Genomic DNA, 15,798 nt, shown 5'->3' on the forward strand with positions numbered 1-15,798 from the left:
ATTTTATTTTATCATATTTAATTTAATTTAATTTGACTTTATGTTATTTTATTTTACTTTATTTAATTTAATTTAATTTTATTTAATTTTAATTTTATTCTATTTTATGTTATTTTATTTTACTTTATTTAATTTAATTTAATTTAATTTAATTTAATTTTAATTTTATTCTATTTTATGTTATTTTATTTTACTTTGTTTTATTTTATTTTATTTTTATTTTATGATATGCTATTTTATTTATTTTTTATTTTATGTTATATTATTTAATTTTATTTTATTTCACTTTACTTTATTTTATTTTATTCTAGCCTACTGGTGATGTACACCTTGTCATATATTGTTGTACATGTTCTCCTTCATTAGAATGAGCTCATTGTTCTGTCATAGTTTCCTGCTCCATCTAGTGGTGGTCTGCTGGTTTTATGGAGGTCAGAATCACCTCAAGTATTAAAATTCCGAGCGGCAATGAACGCAACATTTGAACCTTTTCTGTGACCCGGAACAAAAACCACAACAACATCCTGAAGTGTCCTTCAGTGAGTTAACAGATCTAAGTGTTTATAAAGTGTTAGTTTATAACTTCAGAGTTTCTCTATGAGTTCTTCTGCTCTTCTCAGACTTCATATGAAGGATCAAACTGGACCCTTGATTCTGGACGGAGGTCTGGCGACAGAACTGGAGTCTCAAGGAGCCAAATTAAAGGTAAAACATCATTAAAATCACCTTTAATCATCATTAGAATCACCTTTAATCATCATTAGAATCACCTTTAATCATCATTAGAATCACCTTTAATCATTAGAATCACCTTTAATCATCATTAGAATCACCTTTAATCATCATTAGAATCACCTTTAATCATTAGAATCACCTTTAATCATCATTAGAATCACCTTTAATCATCATTAAAATCACCTTTAATCATCATTAGAATCACCTTTAATCATCATTAGAATCACCTTTAATCATCATTAGAATCACCTTTAATCATCATTAAAATCACCTTTAATCATCATTAGAATCACCTTTAATTATCATTAAAATCACCTTTAATCATCATTAGAATCACCTTTAATCATCATTAGAATCACCTTTAATCATCATTAGAATCACCTTTAATCATTAGAATCACCTTTAATCATCATTAGAATCACCTTTAATCATCATTAGAATCACCTTTAATCATTAGAATCACCTTTAATCATCATTAGAATCACCTTTAATCATCATTAAAATCACCTTTAATCATCATTAGAATCACCTTTAATCATCATTAGAATCACCTTTAATCATCATTAGAATCACCTTTAATCATCATTAAAATCACCTTTAATCATCATTAGAATCACCTTTAATTATCATTAAAATCACCTTTAATCATCATTAGAATCACCTTTAATCATCATTAGAATCACCTTTAATTATCATTAAAATCACCTTTAATCATCATTAGAATCACCTTTAATCATCATTAGAATCACCTTTAATCATCATTAGAATCACCTTTAATCATCATTAGAATCACCTTTAATCATCATTAAAATCACCTTTAATCATCATTAGAATCACCTTTAATCATCATTAGAATCACCTTTAATCATCATTAGAATCACCTTTAATCATTAGAATCACCTTTAATCATCATTAGAATCACCTTTAATCATCATTAAAATCACCTTTAATCATCATTAGAATCACCTTTAATCATCATTAGAATCACCTTTAATCATCATTAAAATCACCTTTAATCATCATTAGAATCACCTTTAATCATCATTAGAATCACCTTTAATCATCATTAGAATCACCTTTAATCATCATTAGAATCACCTTTAATCATCATTAGAATCACCTTTAATCATCATTAGAATCACCTTTAATCATTATTAGAATCACCTTTAATCATCATTAGAATCACCTTTAATCATCATTAGAATCACCTTTAATCATCATTAGAATCACCTTTAATCATCATTAGAATCACCTTTAATCATCATTAGAATCACCTTTAATCATCATTAGAATCACCTTTTATTCAGGTTTCTACCAGGTTATTATACACCCTTACAGTCTGGTGGCTCTACTCTGTTATTCGGCTTTAGTTTCTCTTTAAAGGATCATTTCTCAGCTCGTTGTTAACTTTGACTGCTTCATGATTCTTTATCATGTAATCAGAGTCAATATAATTTGTGTGTTTTGTTGACTAACATCAGATATAAATACATCTGTTGTAATGTTTATTACAGACAGAGCACAATACTGTTCTCCCTTTAACATGTTTCAACAATACTGATTAAAACAAAAAAACAACAAAATAGGAGGAAAGAAAAAAAGAGAAAAACAGTACAAATAAACTACAATGCACACTCCTTTAAAATAATAATAATAATAATAATAAAAGCAGAAAAAAGACAAGCAACCTTCACCTCCACCAAACTCCTGTATTATAATTATAATTATTTTTTTATTAAAGAACAAAACATTGTAACTTGCACACTTTGCTAATGTATATAGTGTATATATTATATATATTATATATAATATATAGTGTATATATTATTCTATGTTTATAATCTAGATTTTTTAAATGCTACTAGCAGACTCCTGTAAAATAATAATAATAATAAAAGCAGAAAAAAGACAAGCAACCCTCACCTCCACCAAATCCCTGTATTATAATTATAATAAATTTTTATTAAAGAACAAAACATTGTATCTTGCACACTTTGCTAATGTATATAGTTGTTGTTTTTATGTTAATATTTTAGATTTTTTTTATGCTAGTTGTAGTAGTCTGGTATATTTATAGTGTATTATAATATTCTTTATATTTTGTATTCTATAGATGTAAATTATTTTTCTAGTATTGACATGTACATTTTATTTACTGTTACTGTGCATTGTCTGGATAACCTGCTGCTGGAACACAATCATTTCCCAATTTGGGATCAATAAAGTACATCTATCTATATATATCTATATCAATACATATCTATATATATATAAACATATATATAGATATGTATGGACCTGGTTCATTGCACTTAGTATTAAACTATACAATCATAAATCAGTATAAAGTATCTGAATGTATGTTAGAATGTAAAATAAAATGAGGTCCAGATGAAAGACACTTATATACTTTTGTTTTTAATTCAAATTGCGTTTGGACTCAACTTGACATTATTCATAGCCGATATTTCTAGTATTGATCTTTTAGAAAATGAACAGTAGCCAGACTGACATAGTCCTGATAATATTTAAACTGACCGTCAGTCCGTGCTTCAGCTTTAAAATAATGAACTTATTGCTGTGTGTTATAATCATATATCATATCATAATCATATCAGAGTTTCTATTGGCCCAAAGCTAACGTTGGTGTGAATAATGGACATGATATGTTTTGTTTTATTTGTGTAAATGATTCCCATCTGTCACGATAATGAACATCCTTTTTAGTGAAAAACAATCAATCACACAATCTTAAATAAGGTCATCATAAATCATAAGACCTCCTGCATAAATAAAGGATGAATAAATAAAACATAGCAGCTTGGTGTGAGTCTGTTCTGTCTTACATCAGTCAAATATCCACATCTGTGTGTCTGTGTGTCTCCGTTATGAAGGGAGATCCTCTCTGGAGCGCCAGACTTCTACACACCGATCCTCAGGCCATCAGAGACGCTCACTACAGGTATAAATATATATATATATACATACATGTATATAGGAATGTATGTAGGACCATTCAGTAGAGTTACAGCTGACACCAAACCGTCTCTGTGCTGCTTTTCTTGCTCTTACATCATAATAAAGTGAATATTTTGGGGTTTTGGATGGTTGGTCAGACAGATCAAGGTATTTAATGACGTCACTTTGTGCTCCAGGGCAGCAGGGTGGATTATTTTCATTATCAATTCATCTGCTGATTATTTTCTAGATTAATTGTTGGTTTATAAAATGTCAGAAAATAGTGAATAATGTCAACGATCGTAGAAATGAGTTGTGTCATCCCGCGGTCTGTGGTCTGTGAACAGGTTTCTGCTCAGCGGTGCTGATGTCATCACAACCGCCACGTACCAGGCGAGTATCCCAGGATTCATCAGCCACCTGGACGTGAGCGCTGACGGCGCCAGACAGCTGCTGATGTCTGGAGTCCAGCTGGCCAGAGACGCCATGGAGAGGTTCGTCTCCGACACTCGACCAGCAGGTACACAACATATATACAGTATATATATATATATACAGTCTCTGATGTGTTTAGAGCTGTGAGACGCTGTGATGATGGTTCATTGTGTGAACTAATCTCTGAAGGGCGGTGGCGTCCGTTGGTGGCGGGCTCTGTCGGAGCGTACGGCGCCTTTCTGCTCGACGGCTCCGAGTACACCGGAGCGTACGCAGACGACATGACTGTTGATGTGAGTGTCAGCTGCTCATAACAGTTACACAAGGAGTCATTAAGGTGACTCATGACACGTTGGTTACGGTGCATCTCTGCATGTTTTATAGACCCGTCTGCATCACCAGGGACATTCTGTCCTCTGAGGACATCGGACCATCGAGGGTTAAATGATCATTTATGGTCTCAGGTGTCTTTTTTATTTCTCTTCCAAGGAGTTTAAAGTTTGGCATCGGCCTCAGCTGGAAGGCCTCGCAGCAGCCGGAGCTGATCTCATCGCTTTTGAGACGATCCCCAGCATTAAAGAGGCAGAGGCTCTGGTGGAGCTGCTCAGAGAGTTCCCCAACTCTAAAGCCTGGATCGCCTTCTCCTGTAAGGTACGCTGGTAACCAGTCTGATTAGAGTTGATTCATTGTAAGGTAACTACTGCTGGTAACCAGTCTGACTAGAGTTGATTCATTGTAAGGTAACTCCTGCTGGTAACCAGTCTGACTAGAGTTGATTCATTGTAAGGTAACTCCTGCTGGTAACCAGTCTGACTAGAGTTGATTCATTGTAAGGTAACTCCTGCTGGTAACCAGTCTGACTAGAGTTGATTCATTGTAAGGTAACTCCTGCTGGTAACCAGTCTGACTAGAGTTGATTCATTGTAAGGTAACTCCTGCTGGTAACCAGTCTGACTAGAGTTGATTCATTGTAAGGTAACTACTGCTGGTAACCAGTCTGACTAGAGTTGATTCATTGTAAGGTAACTACTGCTGGTAACCAGTCTGACTAGAGTTGATTCATTGTAAGGTAACTCCTGCTGGTAACCAGTCTGACTAGAGTTGATTCATTGTAAGGTAACTACTGCTGGTAACCAGTCTGACTAGAGTTGATTCATTGTAAGGTAACTCCTGCTGGTAACCAGTCTGACTAGAGTTGATTCATTGTAAGGTAACTACTGCTGGTAACCAGTCTGACTAGAGTTGATTCATTGTAAGGTAACTCCTGCTGGTAACCAGTCTGACTAGAGTTGATTCATTGTAAGGTAACTCCTGCTGGTAACCAGTCTGACTAGAGTTGATTCATTGTAAGGTAACTACTGCTGGTAACCAGTCTGACTAGAGTTGATTCATTGTAAGGTAACTACTGCTGGTAACCAGTCTGACTAGAGTTGATTCATTGTAAGGTAACTACTGCTGGTAACCAGTCTGACTAGAGTTGATTCATTGTAAGGTAACTCCTGCTGGTAACCAGTCTGACTAGAGTTGATTCATTGTAAGGTAACTCCTGCTGGTAACCAGTCTGACTAGAGTTGATTCATTGTAAGGTAACTCCTGCTGGTAACCAGTCTGACTAGAGTCGATTCATTGTAAGGTAACTCCTGCTGGTAACCAGTCTGACTAGAGTCGATTCATTCAGTGTTCCCAACTGACTCTCGTTTTGCACATACTCTCCGTCAGGATGGGAGGTGTATATCCGACGGCAGCCCGTTCACCGACGCGGTGCGGGTAGCTAACAGATCCACTCAGCTGGTTGCTGTGGGAGTGAACTGCTGCTCAGCGGCGCTGGTGGAGCCGCTGCTGGACTCTGCCGGGTCCCTGCTGAGCCCAGACCTGAGCTGGGTGGTGTACCCCAACAGTGGAGAGGACTGGGACACGGAGCAGGGGTCAGTCTGTCGTTTAGTCGTCTTCAACTATCACTCTATACAATACTAATGCATCAAAAGGTTATATAGCCACACAGGAAGATCAGATCTACAGGTTGAACCTCCACTCAGACCAGAACACACTCCTGGTTCTCCTCTCAGCCTCCGTCCATAGTTCAATCATCTTAGGGTTATTGCTCTGAAAGATCCCCAGCTGTAGTTCACCGTAGAGGCGGAGGAGATTCAAGATTCAAGAGTTTTATTTGCCATTTGCACCTACAGTATAAGTACATTGGAATTCTGAGCAGTTTATCCTGAGGTGTTGTTTTTACAATCCACATTTCCTTGCACAGATATAATGTGACACTTTGTGCTTTTTTGCCTTCGCCATCTTGTGTTTTTAGAACCAGAAGTGACACAAGAGGGCGGAGCTTAGTGGGATCAATAAAGTATTTCTGATTCTGATTACAAGTTACTTTGCAGATTAAGAACTAAACATATGATCAGTTTATATCATGTATATAGATTTATATATTAAAATAAAATGTATGCATTAACAATAATGAAACAATAATAAATCACTCTTCTGCATAATGAGTACTTTACCTTCCATAATGTCAGAATGTCTTTCTGATAATACTGCAGGACGTTTACTTGTAATGGAGTATCTCACTGCTATGTCATGTTTTCTGTTTCCTCACAAAGGTGGCTGACATCTGGGAACACATCAGCATCGATACCTGACCTGAGTCACACCTGGATGAAGCAAGGTGCTGCTTTGATAGGTGAGGAGGACTGTTTACTCTTTAGGTTCATCCTGTGTTTCAGTGTTTCAGTGTTTCCTCTGACGTTCTCTGTTGTCGTTGTTTATTCATCAGGCGGTTGCTGCCGTATCGGTCCCGCTCACATCGCAGCGCTCCGACGAGAGTTAAAAGGAAGCAGCCCGTCAGCAGTGTGACGGGACTGAAACGGTAAAAGGTGACTGTTGAGAGAAGAAAGACGTCTGTCCCAGGAGTTTATCATTTTTTTTTTAAATTTATTGTAAAATCAGTAATAAATAAACCTCTACATCAAATCACACCACGACGTCTGTCAGAGACCAAACAAACTGATCTGTACATGAACATGAGAATAAACCATGCAGGCTTCACTCTCCAGTGTCTGGGTTCACATGTTGAAGGATTTGAAGGGATCACATCTGTACAGCTCACATCCGTCTTTTACAGACTGGGATCATCTCACTGGAGGTTTCACAATGCACTTTTACAACACTTTGAACTGGACACTGAACTAACCACCGTACGTCATCTTTGAACAGAATGTACAGCAGATAGCTGAGTAGAACATACTGTATCACTGCAGTGACTTTAACATGATGTTAACATGTTAACGTGATATTAACAGAATTAAACTCTGATAAATGTGATAATAGGATGTAAATATAGGAGCAGTGATTCTGAGGTTCAAGCCAACACAGACTGTTAGAAGGTGAAAGCTGCGAGAGGTCTTGACCTTTGACACTTTCCAACACCTGTATTTAATATAACGAGCAGGTTTTATGATGATTGGACAGACGCTCATTCATTTACAGCCAAATCTGTGCCGGGCCACGCCCTTCTTTGGCAACGCCGTCGCCCCCTATTGGTCAACTTCAAAAACATTCAGGGGACATGTTTCAACAGCTTCATTAAACATGGCCTGCAAGTTTGGTGAAGTTTGGACGAATTATCTTTGATTCATGGCCAAATTAGACCAGACCCATGCACGTTTGTAACTGTGTGGACGTCATGATGAGGTCACGGTGTTAGCTGGAGGCTAAACAAAGGAAAGACTGGAGGCTAACTAACGCTAGCAGTGGGCTAAAGTTACACATCTGAAATGTCCTCTTGCTGTGTTGTTGGCTGCCAGAATCCAAATATCACAGACATTAGAGATGACAAACTGTGATTCGAGGCTCTAGCGAGCTACAATATCAGAGAAACGTTACGAACAGAAAAGTGTTATGTTTGTGTTATGCCACGCCCATTTTGTGCATTTGTAGCGCCCCCTGGTGGTCGATTTGAATGAAACTTTCAGGGTATGTTTCAAACATTTCTTTAAACATATCCTACATGTTTTGTGATGATTGGCCGAACGGTTGTGGAGTTAGGTCTGTTGATGTGATGAGCCGCGCCCTTTTGACGTTCACTGGTCAATATCTTCAAAACGCAATAAGATCAACAAGCTTTTAATAATGTTTGATGAGTTTGGTCCAATAATGATCCACAGAAAATTCGGTACATATCGGACCTACGGTTTAGGAGGACAATCTAGTCAGACGAACTTTAGCGGTTCTTGAGGCAAATTTGTAGGAGACTGTAGATGGATGATAACACAGGGGTGGACAAAATAACAGAAACACCTTACAGTGCAGTGGCCGTGAAGTTGATACCGCTCAATACAACTTTTAAAAAACAAGTTCATTTAGTTTGATGTGCTGTTGAGTAAAGAGTATATTTTAGTGTTTGCCGTATGTCGTCATGATTTGTTTCCTTTTCTTTCACATAACATCCTTCACCTTGTCTGCTACGGACTCATTAGCAGCTCGGACGGCGACAGTCTGTGTGCATTAATACGCTGTATAGAAACATAAAACCAGAAATAGAGCTCTGCTGCTCGGTGGTTATTTAATGTGGCTCACTGGTTGTGTAGCTGCCGGTGTTTTTGAGTTAAAGAAGTTGTCGGTGTTTCGTAGTGAGAAAAGGAAATGTGTCAGAAAGGATGAATCCAGAGGATCAGCAGGCCGACTCCAAATAAATAAACACTAAAAACTACCATATGAATCCACATCTGACCGTCCTAAAAAACAGGAATTCACCAATATTAAAGTATGGTGATATTTGGTACCGCACCGCACCGCGCTGTACTGTACCGTACCGTACTGCACCACATCGTACCGTCCCGTACCGTACTGCACCGCGTTGTACTGTACCATACCGTACTGCATCTCACCGTACCGTGCCGTACCGTACTGCACCTTACCGCACCGTACCGCACCGTACCATACCGCTCTCTACCGTACAGTACTGCACCGTACCGCACCATGCCGTACTGTGCCATACCGTACTGCACCGTACCGTACCGCGCCTTGCCGTGCCGTACCGTCTGTTATTGAACCCGTTCAGTCTGTGACGTCTTCCTCCAGGTCGCTGTCGGGGGAGCTCCTCTGCCGGTACTCTGCGGTGTTGGACAGCCGTTTCCAGCTGCCGTCTTTCTGACTTCCTGTGCTCTGAGAGCGTCCCAGGTAGGCCAGGCGCTTGGATGACGTTCTGTCCTCGGCTTCCTCTGCGGCGGCGCTCCCTTGGGCCCGCTCCGTGGCGTGGTGGTGCTGGAAGTCGTGGCGCAGGTTCTCCAGGTTCATAGCCCAGGGACCCAGCTTCTGCCAGTTGACCCTCTGGAAGGCCATGATGCAGTGCAGGTTGCCGCCCACCTGTGAGCCAGGTAACGTTGTCTCGGTTAGCCTCAGAACCAGACAGGTTAACATCGTCAGTAACATTTAGAATAACATTTAGAATAACAGGTCGGAGACGGAGAACCTTTTTGGTTTTACGGCGCTGAATCCCCCTCTCTGTGTGACGGATGTCCAGGTACTCTGGGTTCTGTGTGTTGAGGTCGGTCACGATGTCCAACCACCTGAAGAGAGACGCCTCATATTAAACAGCTCAGACACACAACATGATTCATATGTATATATATATACGGTATATATATATAGAGAGAGAGAGAGAGAGAGCTTACTTTTTACAGTGGATAGCTGGATGTTTCCTGCTGGGCTCACCGATCAGGATCCAGTGCTCCATCTCGTTGGTGGGTAGAGGACCCCTTCAAACAAAAAAGACTCGTCAGTTTCTAAAAAACGATTTGTCAATTAATCAATTAGTCAATAAACAGAAAACTATTTTTATAAGGGATTAATCGTTTTAGCCATTTTCAAGCAAAACAATCATAAAAAAGTTTAATATTCTGTTTCAGCTTTTCTGAAGTGATGATTTTCTGTTTTATATTATTGCAAATTGAATATCTTTGGATTAAAAAATAAAAATCAGCAGATTAATTAATAATGACAATAATACATAAATAAATAATACAAATAATAAATACATATAAACATAATGAATGATAATATAATTAATGAAATAATAATGCAATAAATAAAATAATATAATAAATAATGATAAAGATCAGCAGATTAATGAATTATGACAACAATACATAAATTAATGAATTAATAAATAACCAAATAATACATGAACATATAAAATAATAATATAATAAATAAAATAGAATAGATAAAATAATAAATACATATGAACATATAAAATAATATAATAAATAAAATAATAATACAATAAATAAAATAATAATAAAGTAAATAAAATAACAATAAAAATCAGCAGATGAATGAATGACAATAATACATAAATAAATAATAAATACATATAAACAATGGATAATAATATAACAAATAAAATAATAACAATGCAATAAATAATATAATAAATAATGACAAAAATCATCAGATGAATGAATAATGATAATAATCCAGTGTCCCTGCAGCGATGTGACTCCTACCTGTAGGCCTTAGCAGCTTTGAGTGGCGTAGCCTCAAATCCCACTGGACAGAAGTAGTGGTTCTGGCAGTGGTAGATGTAGGCCATAGACTCGTCATTCAGCCCCTGGCTCAGTTTCATCAGCGCTCCTTCAGCTGGAAACATTTCACTGGTTATCTCTCTATCGTTTCATCTCTTCATGCAGGTGAGTTAGCTGGCGGAGGGACTCACCTGTCTCTCCTGCTGTCTTGTGTCTCCCGTGTGGTTTGTACAGAATGTACGAGCAGCCTCGCACTCTGAAGTTATCATTGATTTGTCTGAACCACCTGTAGGATGAAACACACTGGTTACTGCTCTGCATTTCCTCTCATGAAATGGTTGAATATAAAGAGTTGTTATGTACCTCATCAGAGTCGCGTTGCCAGTGAACGGACCGAACTTGATTTCCTCAAACGGCGGCTGAAAGCCCAGAATGGTCAGAGCCTCCTCCTGAGAGATGGGCGGGAGGCTAGCAACACAAATACAGTAAATACACCACGTTAGTGTGTGAGGAGCGGTTTCTACTGGAAGTCTGGTAGAGGACGTGATCACATGATGCTCACCTTCCCGCTCCCAGCGTGCTGTACAGGAAGTTCCAGCAGGAAACCAGAGATGACATCCCACAGGAAGTCTTGTACTGCGGTCGACTGATGCAGTACCTGAAGCACACAATAATCCACACAATACATTATATTACAGCTAGTAACACACATTTCAAATCTCTTCACACAGTCAGCACACCAAACCTCCCACCAAACCTCCCACCAAACCTCCCACCAAACCTCCCACCAAACCTCCCACCAAACCTCCCACCAAACCTCCCACCAAACCTCCCACCAAACCTTCCACCAAACCTCCCACCAAACCTCCCACCAAACCTCCCACCAAACCTCCCACCAAACCTCCCACCAAACCTCCCACCAAACCTCCCACCAAACCTCCCACCAAACCTTCCACCAAACCTCCCACCAAACCTCCCACCAAACCTCCCACCAAACCTTCCACCAAACCTCCCACCAAACCTCCCACCAAACCTTCCACCAAACCTCCCACCAAACCTTCCACCAAACCTCCCACCAAACCTCCCACCAAACCTCCCACCAAACCTTCCACCAAACCTCCCACCAAACCTCCCACCAAACCTCCCACCAAACCGCCGAAAAATGTCTTAGCGTTCGGTTGTACTTGTCTCCACCTTAACCAAGATGGCGACGGCCAGAAACCAAGATGGCGACGGCCAGAAACCAAGATGGCGACGGCCAGAAACCAAGATGGCGACGGCCAGAAACCAAGATGGAGACGGCCAAAATGACGGACTCGAGGCTTCAAAACCGTAGTCTACAAACCGATGGGTGACGTCGCTTTGACTGCGTCCACTTCTTCTATATAAACAATGAACATTGTAATAGTTTCATGATGTAATGGGACGATGTGGCGTTCCAGGACTCTCTCCCAGTCACAGACTGGTTCACAGCTCGTCCCAGGATGGAGTCACCTTTCCTTCCACCTTAACCTCCATTCCTCAACCAAACAGAGGAACTCTTCTCCTCCGGGAGGTGGAAGGTTTCTGATGTCCCTGTTGGACACAGTGGACGCTGGATGTCTGGACATATCTGCAGCAGATTGCCAGGGACGATGTGTGTGTAATGTGTGTACAGAACTATAATAGAAGCTACTCCTCCAGCCTGACGTGAAGCTAACATCAATGGGTTCTCTGTTTAGAGGCTCTAAATATAACATCACCATCTCCTGAGGTCCAGCACTTTTCTCTGTTTGATCTCGTCCAGCGAGGCGTGAGGAGGGGCGTCCTGCAGGTTCCTGCTGGGTCTGTCTGAGGACTTCATCTTCTTGGTGCTGCTCTTCTTCACATTACCTGAAACACAGTCATCAGTCAGTGGAGGCTGAACCAGAGGAGAGTTCAACTGTTCAACTATTAAAGAGCAGATCAGTGACAACAAACTGCGGCGATGTGACGCCTATACTGTAGGTAGGAGTCACATCTCCTACCTAGTGACGCCTATACTGTAGGTAGGAGTCACATCTCCTACCTAGTGACGCCTATACTGTAGGTAGGAGTCACATCTCCTACCTAGTGACGCCTATACTGTAGGTCGGAGTCACATCTCCTACCTAGTGACGCCTATACTGTAGGTAGGAGTCACATCTCCTACCTAGTGACGCCTATACTGTAGGTAGGAGTCACATCTCCTACCTAGTGACGCCTATACTGTAGGTCGGAGTCACATCTCCTACCTAGTGACGCCTATACTGTAGGTCGGAGTCACATCTCCTACCTAGTGACGCCTATACTGTAGGTCGGAGTCACATCTCCTACCTAGTGACGCCTATACTGTAGGTCGGAGTCACATCTCCGCAGGTTAACTGGATTATTTTCATTATTCATTCATCTGCTTATTTTTATTATTGTTATTACTATTATCATAGTATGTATATATATGTATATTATTATTTTATTATAATAATTTATTTATTATTATTTATTATGTCTATATTTATTTAGTATTTTTATTTCTTTTTTTAAAATGAATATTTATTACTTATTATTTATTTATTGTTTGTGACACCTATAGGTCGGAGTCACATCCCGCAGGTTAAATGGATTATTTTCATTATTCATTCTTTTGCTGATTTGTATTATTATTATTATTAATAATAATAATAATAATTTATTTTTATAGTATGTATTATATTATTATTTTATTATAATTTATTTAGTATCTTTATTTAGTATTATTTTTTATTATATATATTATTTATTTTATGTTAATTTTATTTATTTATTATTGTTGTTTTTTTTCTTTGAAATGTCAGCAATGTAATAATAGTTTTGAATTTTCAACTATTTTAATTTTTTTAATTTTATTTTAGTTTGTTGGTTTCAGGAGCCGAACAGTCAGTTTAACTTCCTGTCTACATTAATGTGATGACATGTTTCTTACTTGTTCTGACGTTTCTGGTGAGCATGGCGTTGAAGTCGGTGGTGTCGATCTCCCAGGCCAACATGGGTTTAGTAAGGCTGGACACCTCCACCATGTCACAGTCCCCGTCTGATCCCACGTGGGCCCCTCCTGACCTGCCGGCGCTGAAGTCAGCTGAGGGTTTGGGCTTCACCAGAGATATCCCGTCATCCTGCTGGTTCTGGACCGCGTCCCTGGTTCCGTGTGGCGGGCAGTACACCGTGGCGGCCTGGTTGAGGAGAGCATAGTCGGAGCAGACGGTGTAGAACTTCTCTCGGGAGTGGGTGACCGGGCAGGTCCACGGCAGGTGGAGTTCGGCGCTCGAAGCCCTCCGTACTCTCATGGCGTCCCGGGCGAGGGAGCTGAGCAGACTGCGGTCCTCCTCGCCATCGCCGGGCCTCTGCACCCCCGACGGTTCTACTGACCCGGGTAGGTTTGCTTGACCTTGACCTTCTGACGTGTTCGGCATTGAACTGCCACGAGTGTGACGGACGGCAGAATCAGCTGAAGGGATGTTGAAGTCTTTTCTGGTGATGAAAGAACATTTATAGAAACACTACAGAGATACAGACACCAACACTGGAATATACGACATCCTAATAATAATAATAATAATAATAATAATACACTATTAGACACCATTTTACAAGATCATATTCTAATTAGAAATCAAACACGTTATATCAGATCCTAACAGTTAGAGGCTATTCTTCTCTTACTACCAAATGATGCTGTAGATAATTAAACACATTTAAACAACATGAGACATCACAGCTTCACTAGACAACCCAGGCAAGGGTGTCTAATGCAACATTATTATTATTATTATTATCTCTTTTTGGTTTCTAATTAGAATATGATCTTGTAAAATGGTGTCTAATGCATTATAATAATAATTAAAAAATAATAATTTATCATTATTATCATTATTAATAAGATCTATTTGGTTTCTAATTATAGTATAATTTGGTATAATAGTGTCTCAGTATAGTATATACTATACTATTGTAGTATATAACTATATAAGTAGTAATTTATAGTATGTGTATATACTATAAATATATAGCATATACTATGTATATATATAGTATAGTAAATACTATATACTATATAGTATATAGTATAGTAATACAGCAGGTGTATTGTGTCTAATAAAGGGCCTGTTATTTCTAGTTTGTTACGTCTCATTAGAGAACCGTTCAATAGAGCGACCGTTTTACCGAACAGACACCAGACACACCACACAATCACCTGCAATCACCTGCAATCACCACACAATCACCTGCAATCACCACACAATCACCTGCAATCACCTGCAATCACCTGTAATCACCACACAATCACCTGCAATCACCTGCAATCACCTGTAATCACCACACAATCACCTGCAATCACCTGCAATCACCACACAATCACCTGCAATCACCTGCAATCACCTGTAATCACCTGTATTAACCAGTCAGCTGTTGTGATGGTTATTGATCTCACTGACCTGGCAGCAGCCGATATAACGGTGCTGCTGGTTCTGGTTCTGGTACCAGCTGCTGGTTCTGGTTCTGGTTCTGGTATCAGCTGTCAGGTTGTTATTCCTCCATCTGTCCTCCTGCTTCTCTCTCTGAGCATCAGACTGTGACTCTATGCAGAGTTAAACATCACTATAACAACACAGATCAGCTGTGAACATGTTAAATCACCTGATGGATCAGAACAGATCAGAACAGATCCGACCCGTCCAGCTGGACCTCCATGGTTCTGTTCTGGTTCTGACCCACATCCACTTCCTGTGCAGGTCTAACGGACTGGACCATTCTGAGCAGCAACAGGGGGGTCCGACAATAATCAAACCCACAAAACAACATTAAAACACTCACAATGAGCTCAAATACACACGTAATGTCTCTTATTGAATATGGGTTGTTATTATCTGACATTTAATCTAAATGAGTACATTTGTAGGCGCTTTGTTAGTGTCACGGTTAGTTGAAAAACCACGATCCCTGTTAGTGAACATGGACTGATCCGACCGTTCTAAACAATCAGAGGACAGACTGCTTCTTTCAACCAATCAGAAGACAAACTGCTTCTTTAAACCAATCAGAGGACAGAATGCTTCTTTCAACCAATCAGAAGACAGACTGCTGTGCTTCTTTAAACCAATCA

The 15,798-nt window shown here is 39.3% G+C and overlaps 2 protein-coding genes across 5 annotated transcripts; one reads left to right on the forward strand and one right to left on the reverse strand.

The window, feature by feature from the left end:
* The first annotated feature begins 480 nt into the window (after positions 1-480).
* LOC141767323 (homocysteine S-methyltransferase) lies at positions 481-7,182 on the forward strand. Its single transcript, XM_074634508.1, has 8 exons — positions 481-705; positions 3,630-3,697; positions 4,041-4,213; positions 4,318-4,421; positions 4,618-4,779; positions 5,848-6,053; positions 6,738-6,817; positions 6,911-7,182. The coding sequence occupies exons 1-8, from the start codon at positions 598-600 to the stop codon at positions 6,988-6,990; spliced, it is 981 nt and encodes a 326-aa protein (XP_074490609.1). The 5' UTR covers positions 481-597; the 3' UTR covers positions 6,991-7,182.
* Positions 7,048-15,423, reverse strand: LOC141767322 (basic immunoglobulin-like variable motif-containing protein). 4 transcript variants are annotated; one of them, XR_012593826.1, is made up of 11 exons: positions 15,131-15,423; positions 13,621-14,165; positions 12,404-12,533; positions 11,224-11,319; positions 11,025-11,129; positions 10,853-10,947; positions 10,644-10,776; positions 9,810-9,893; positions 9,608-9,704; positions 9,069-9,501; positions 7,048-9,018 (listed from the first exon to the last, which is right to left on the reverse strand). XR_012593826.1 is itself a non-coding variant. In XM_074634505.1 (11 exons), the coding sequence occupies exons 2-10, from the start codon at positions 14,105-14,107 to the stop codon at positions 9,193-9,195; spliced, it is 1,536 nt and encodes a 511-aa protein (XP_074490606.1). In that variant the 5' UTR covers positions 14,108-14,165; positions 15,131-15,423; the 3' UTR covers positions 7,048-9,018; positions 9,144-9,192. The 4 variants fall into 4 exon arrangements, 3 of the variants coding, with proteins under 3 accessions (XP_074490606.1, XP_074490605.1, XP_074490607.1); XM_074634505.1 differs by having other exon boundaries at positions 9,144-9,501; XM_074634504.1 differs by lacking the exon at positions 7,048-9,018 and having other exon boundaries at positions 9,057-9,501; positions 15,085-15,423.
* Positions 15,424-15,798: the final 375 nt, after the last annotated feature.

Source organism: Sebastes fasciatus, chromosome 5 (assembly GCF_043250625.1).
Source record: "Sebastes fasciatus isolate fSebFas1 chromosome 5, fSebFas1.pri, whole genome shotgun sequence".
Classification (NCBI taxonomy): Eukaryota; Metazoa; Chordata; class Actinopteri; order Perciformes; family Sebastidae; genus Sebastes; species Sebastes fasciatus.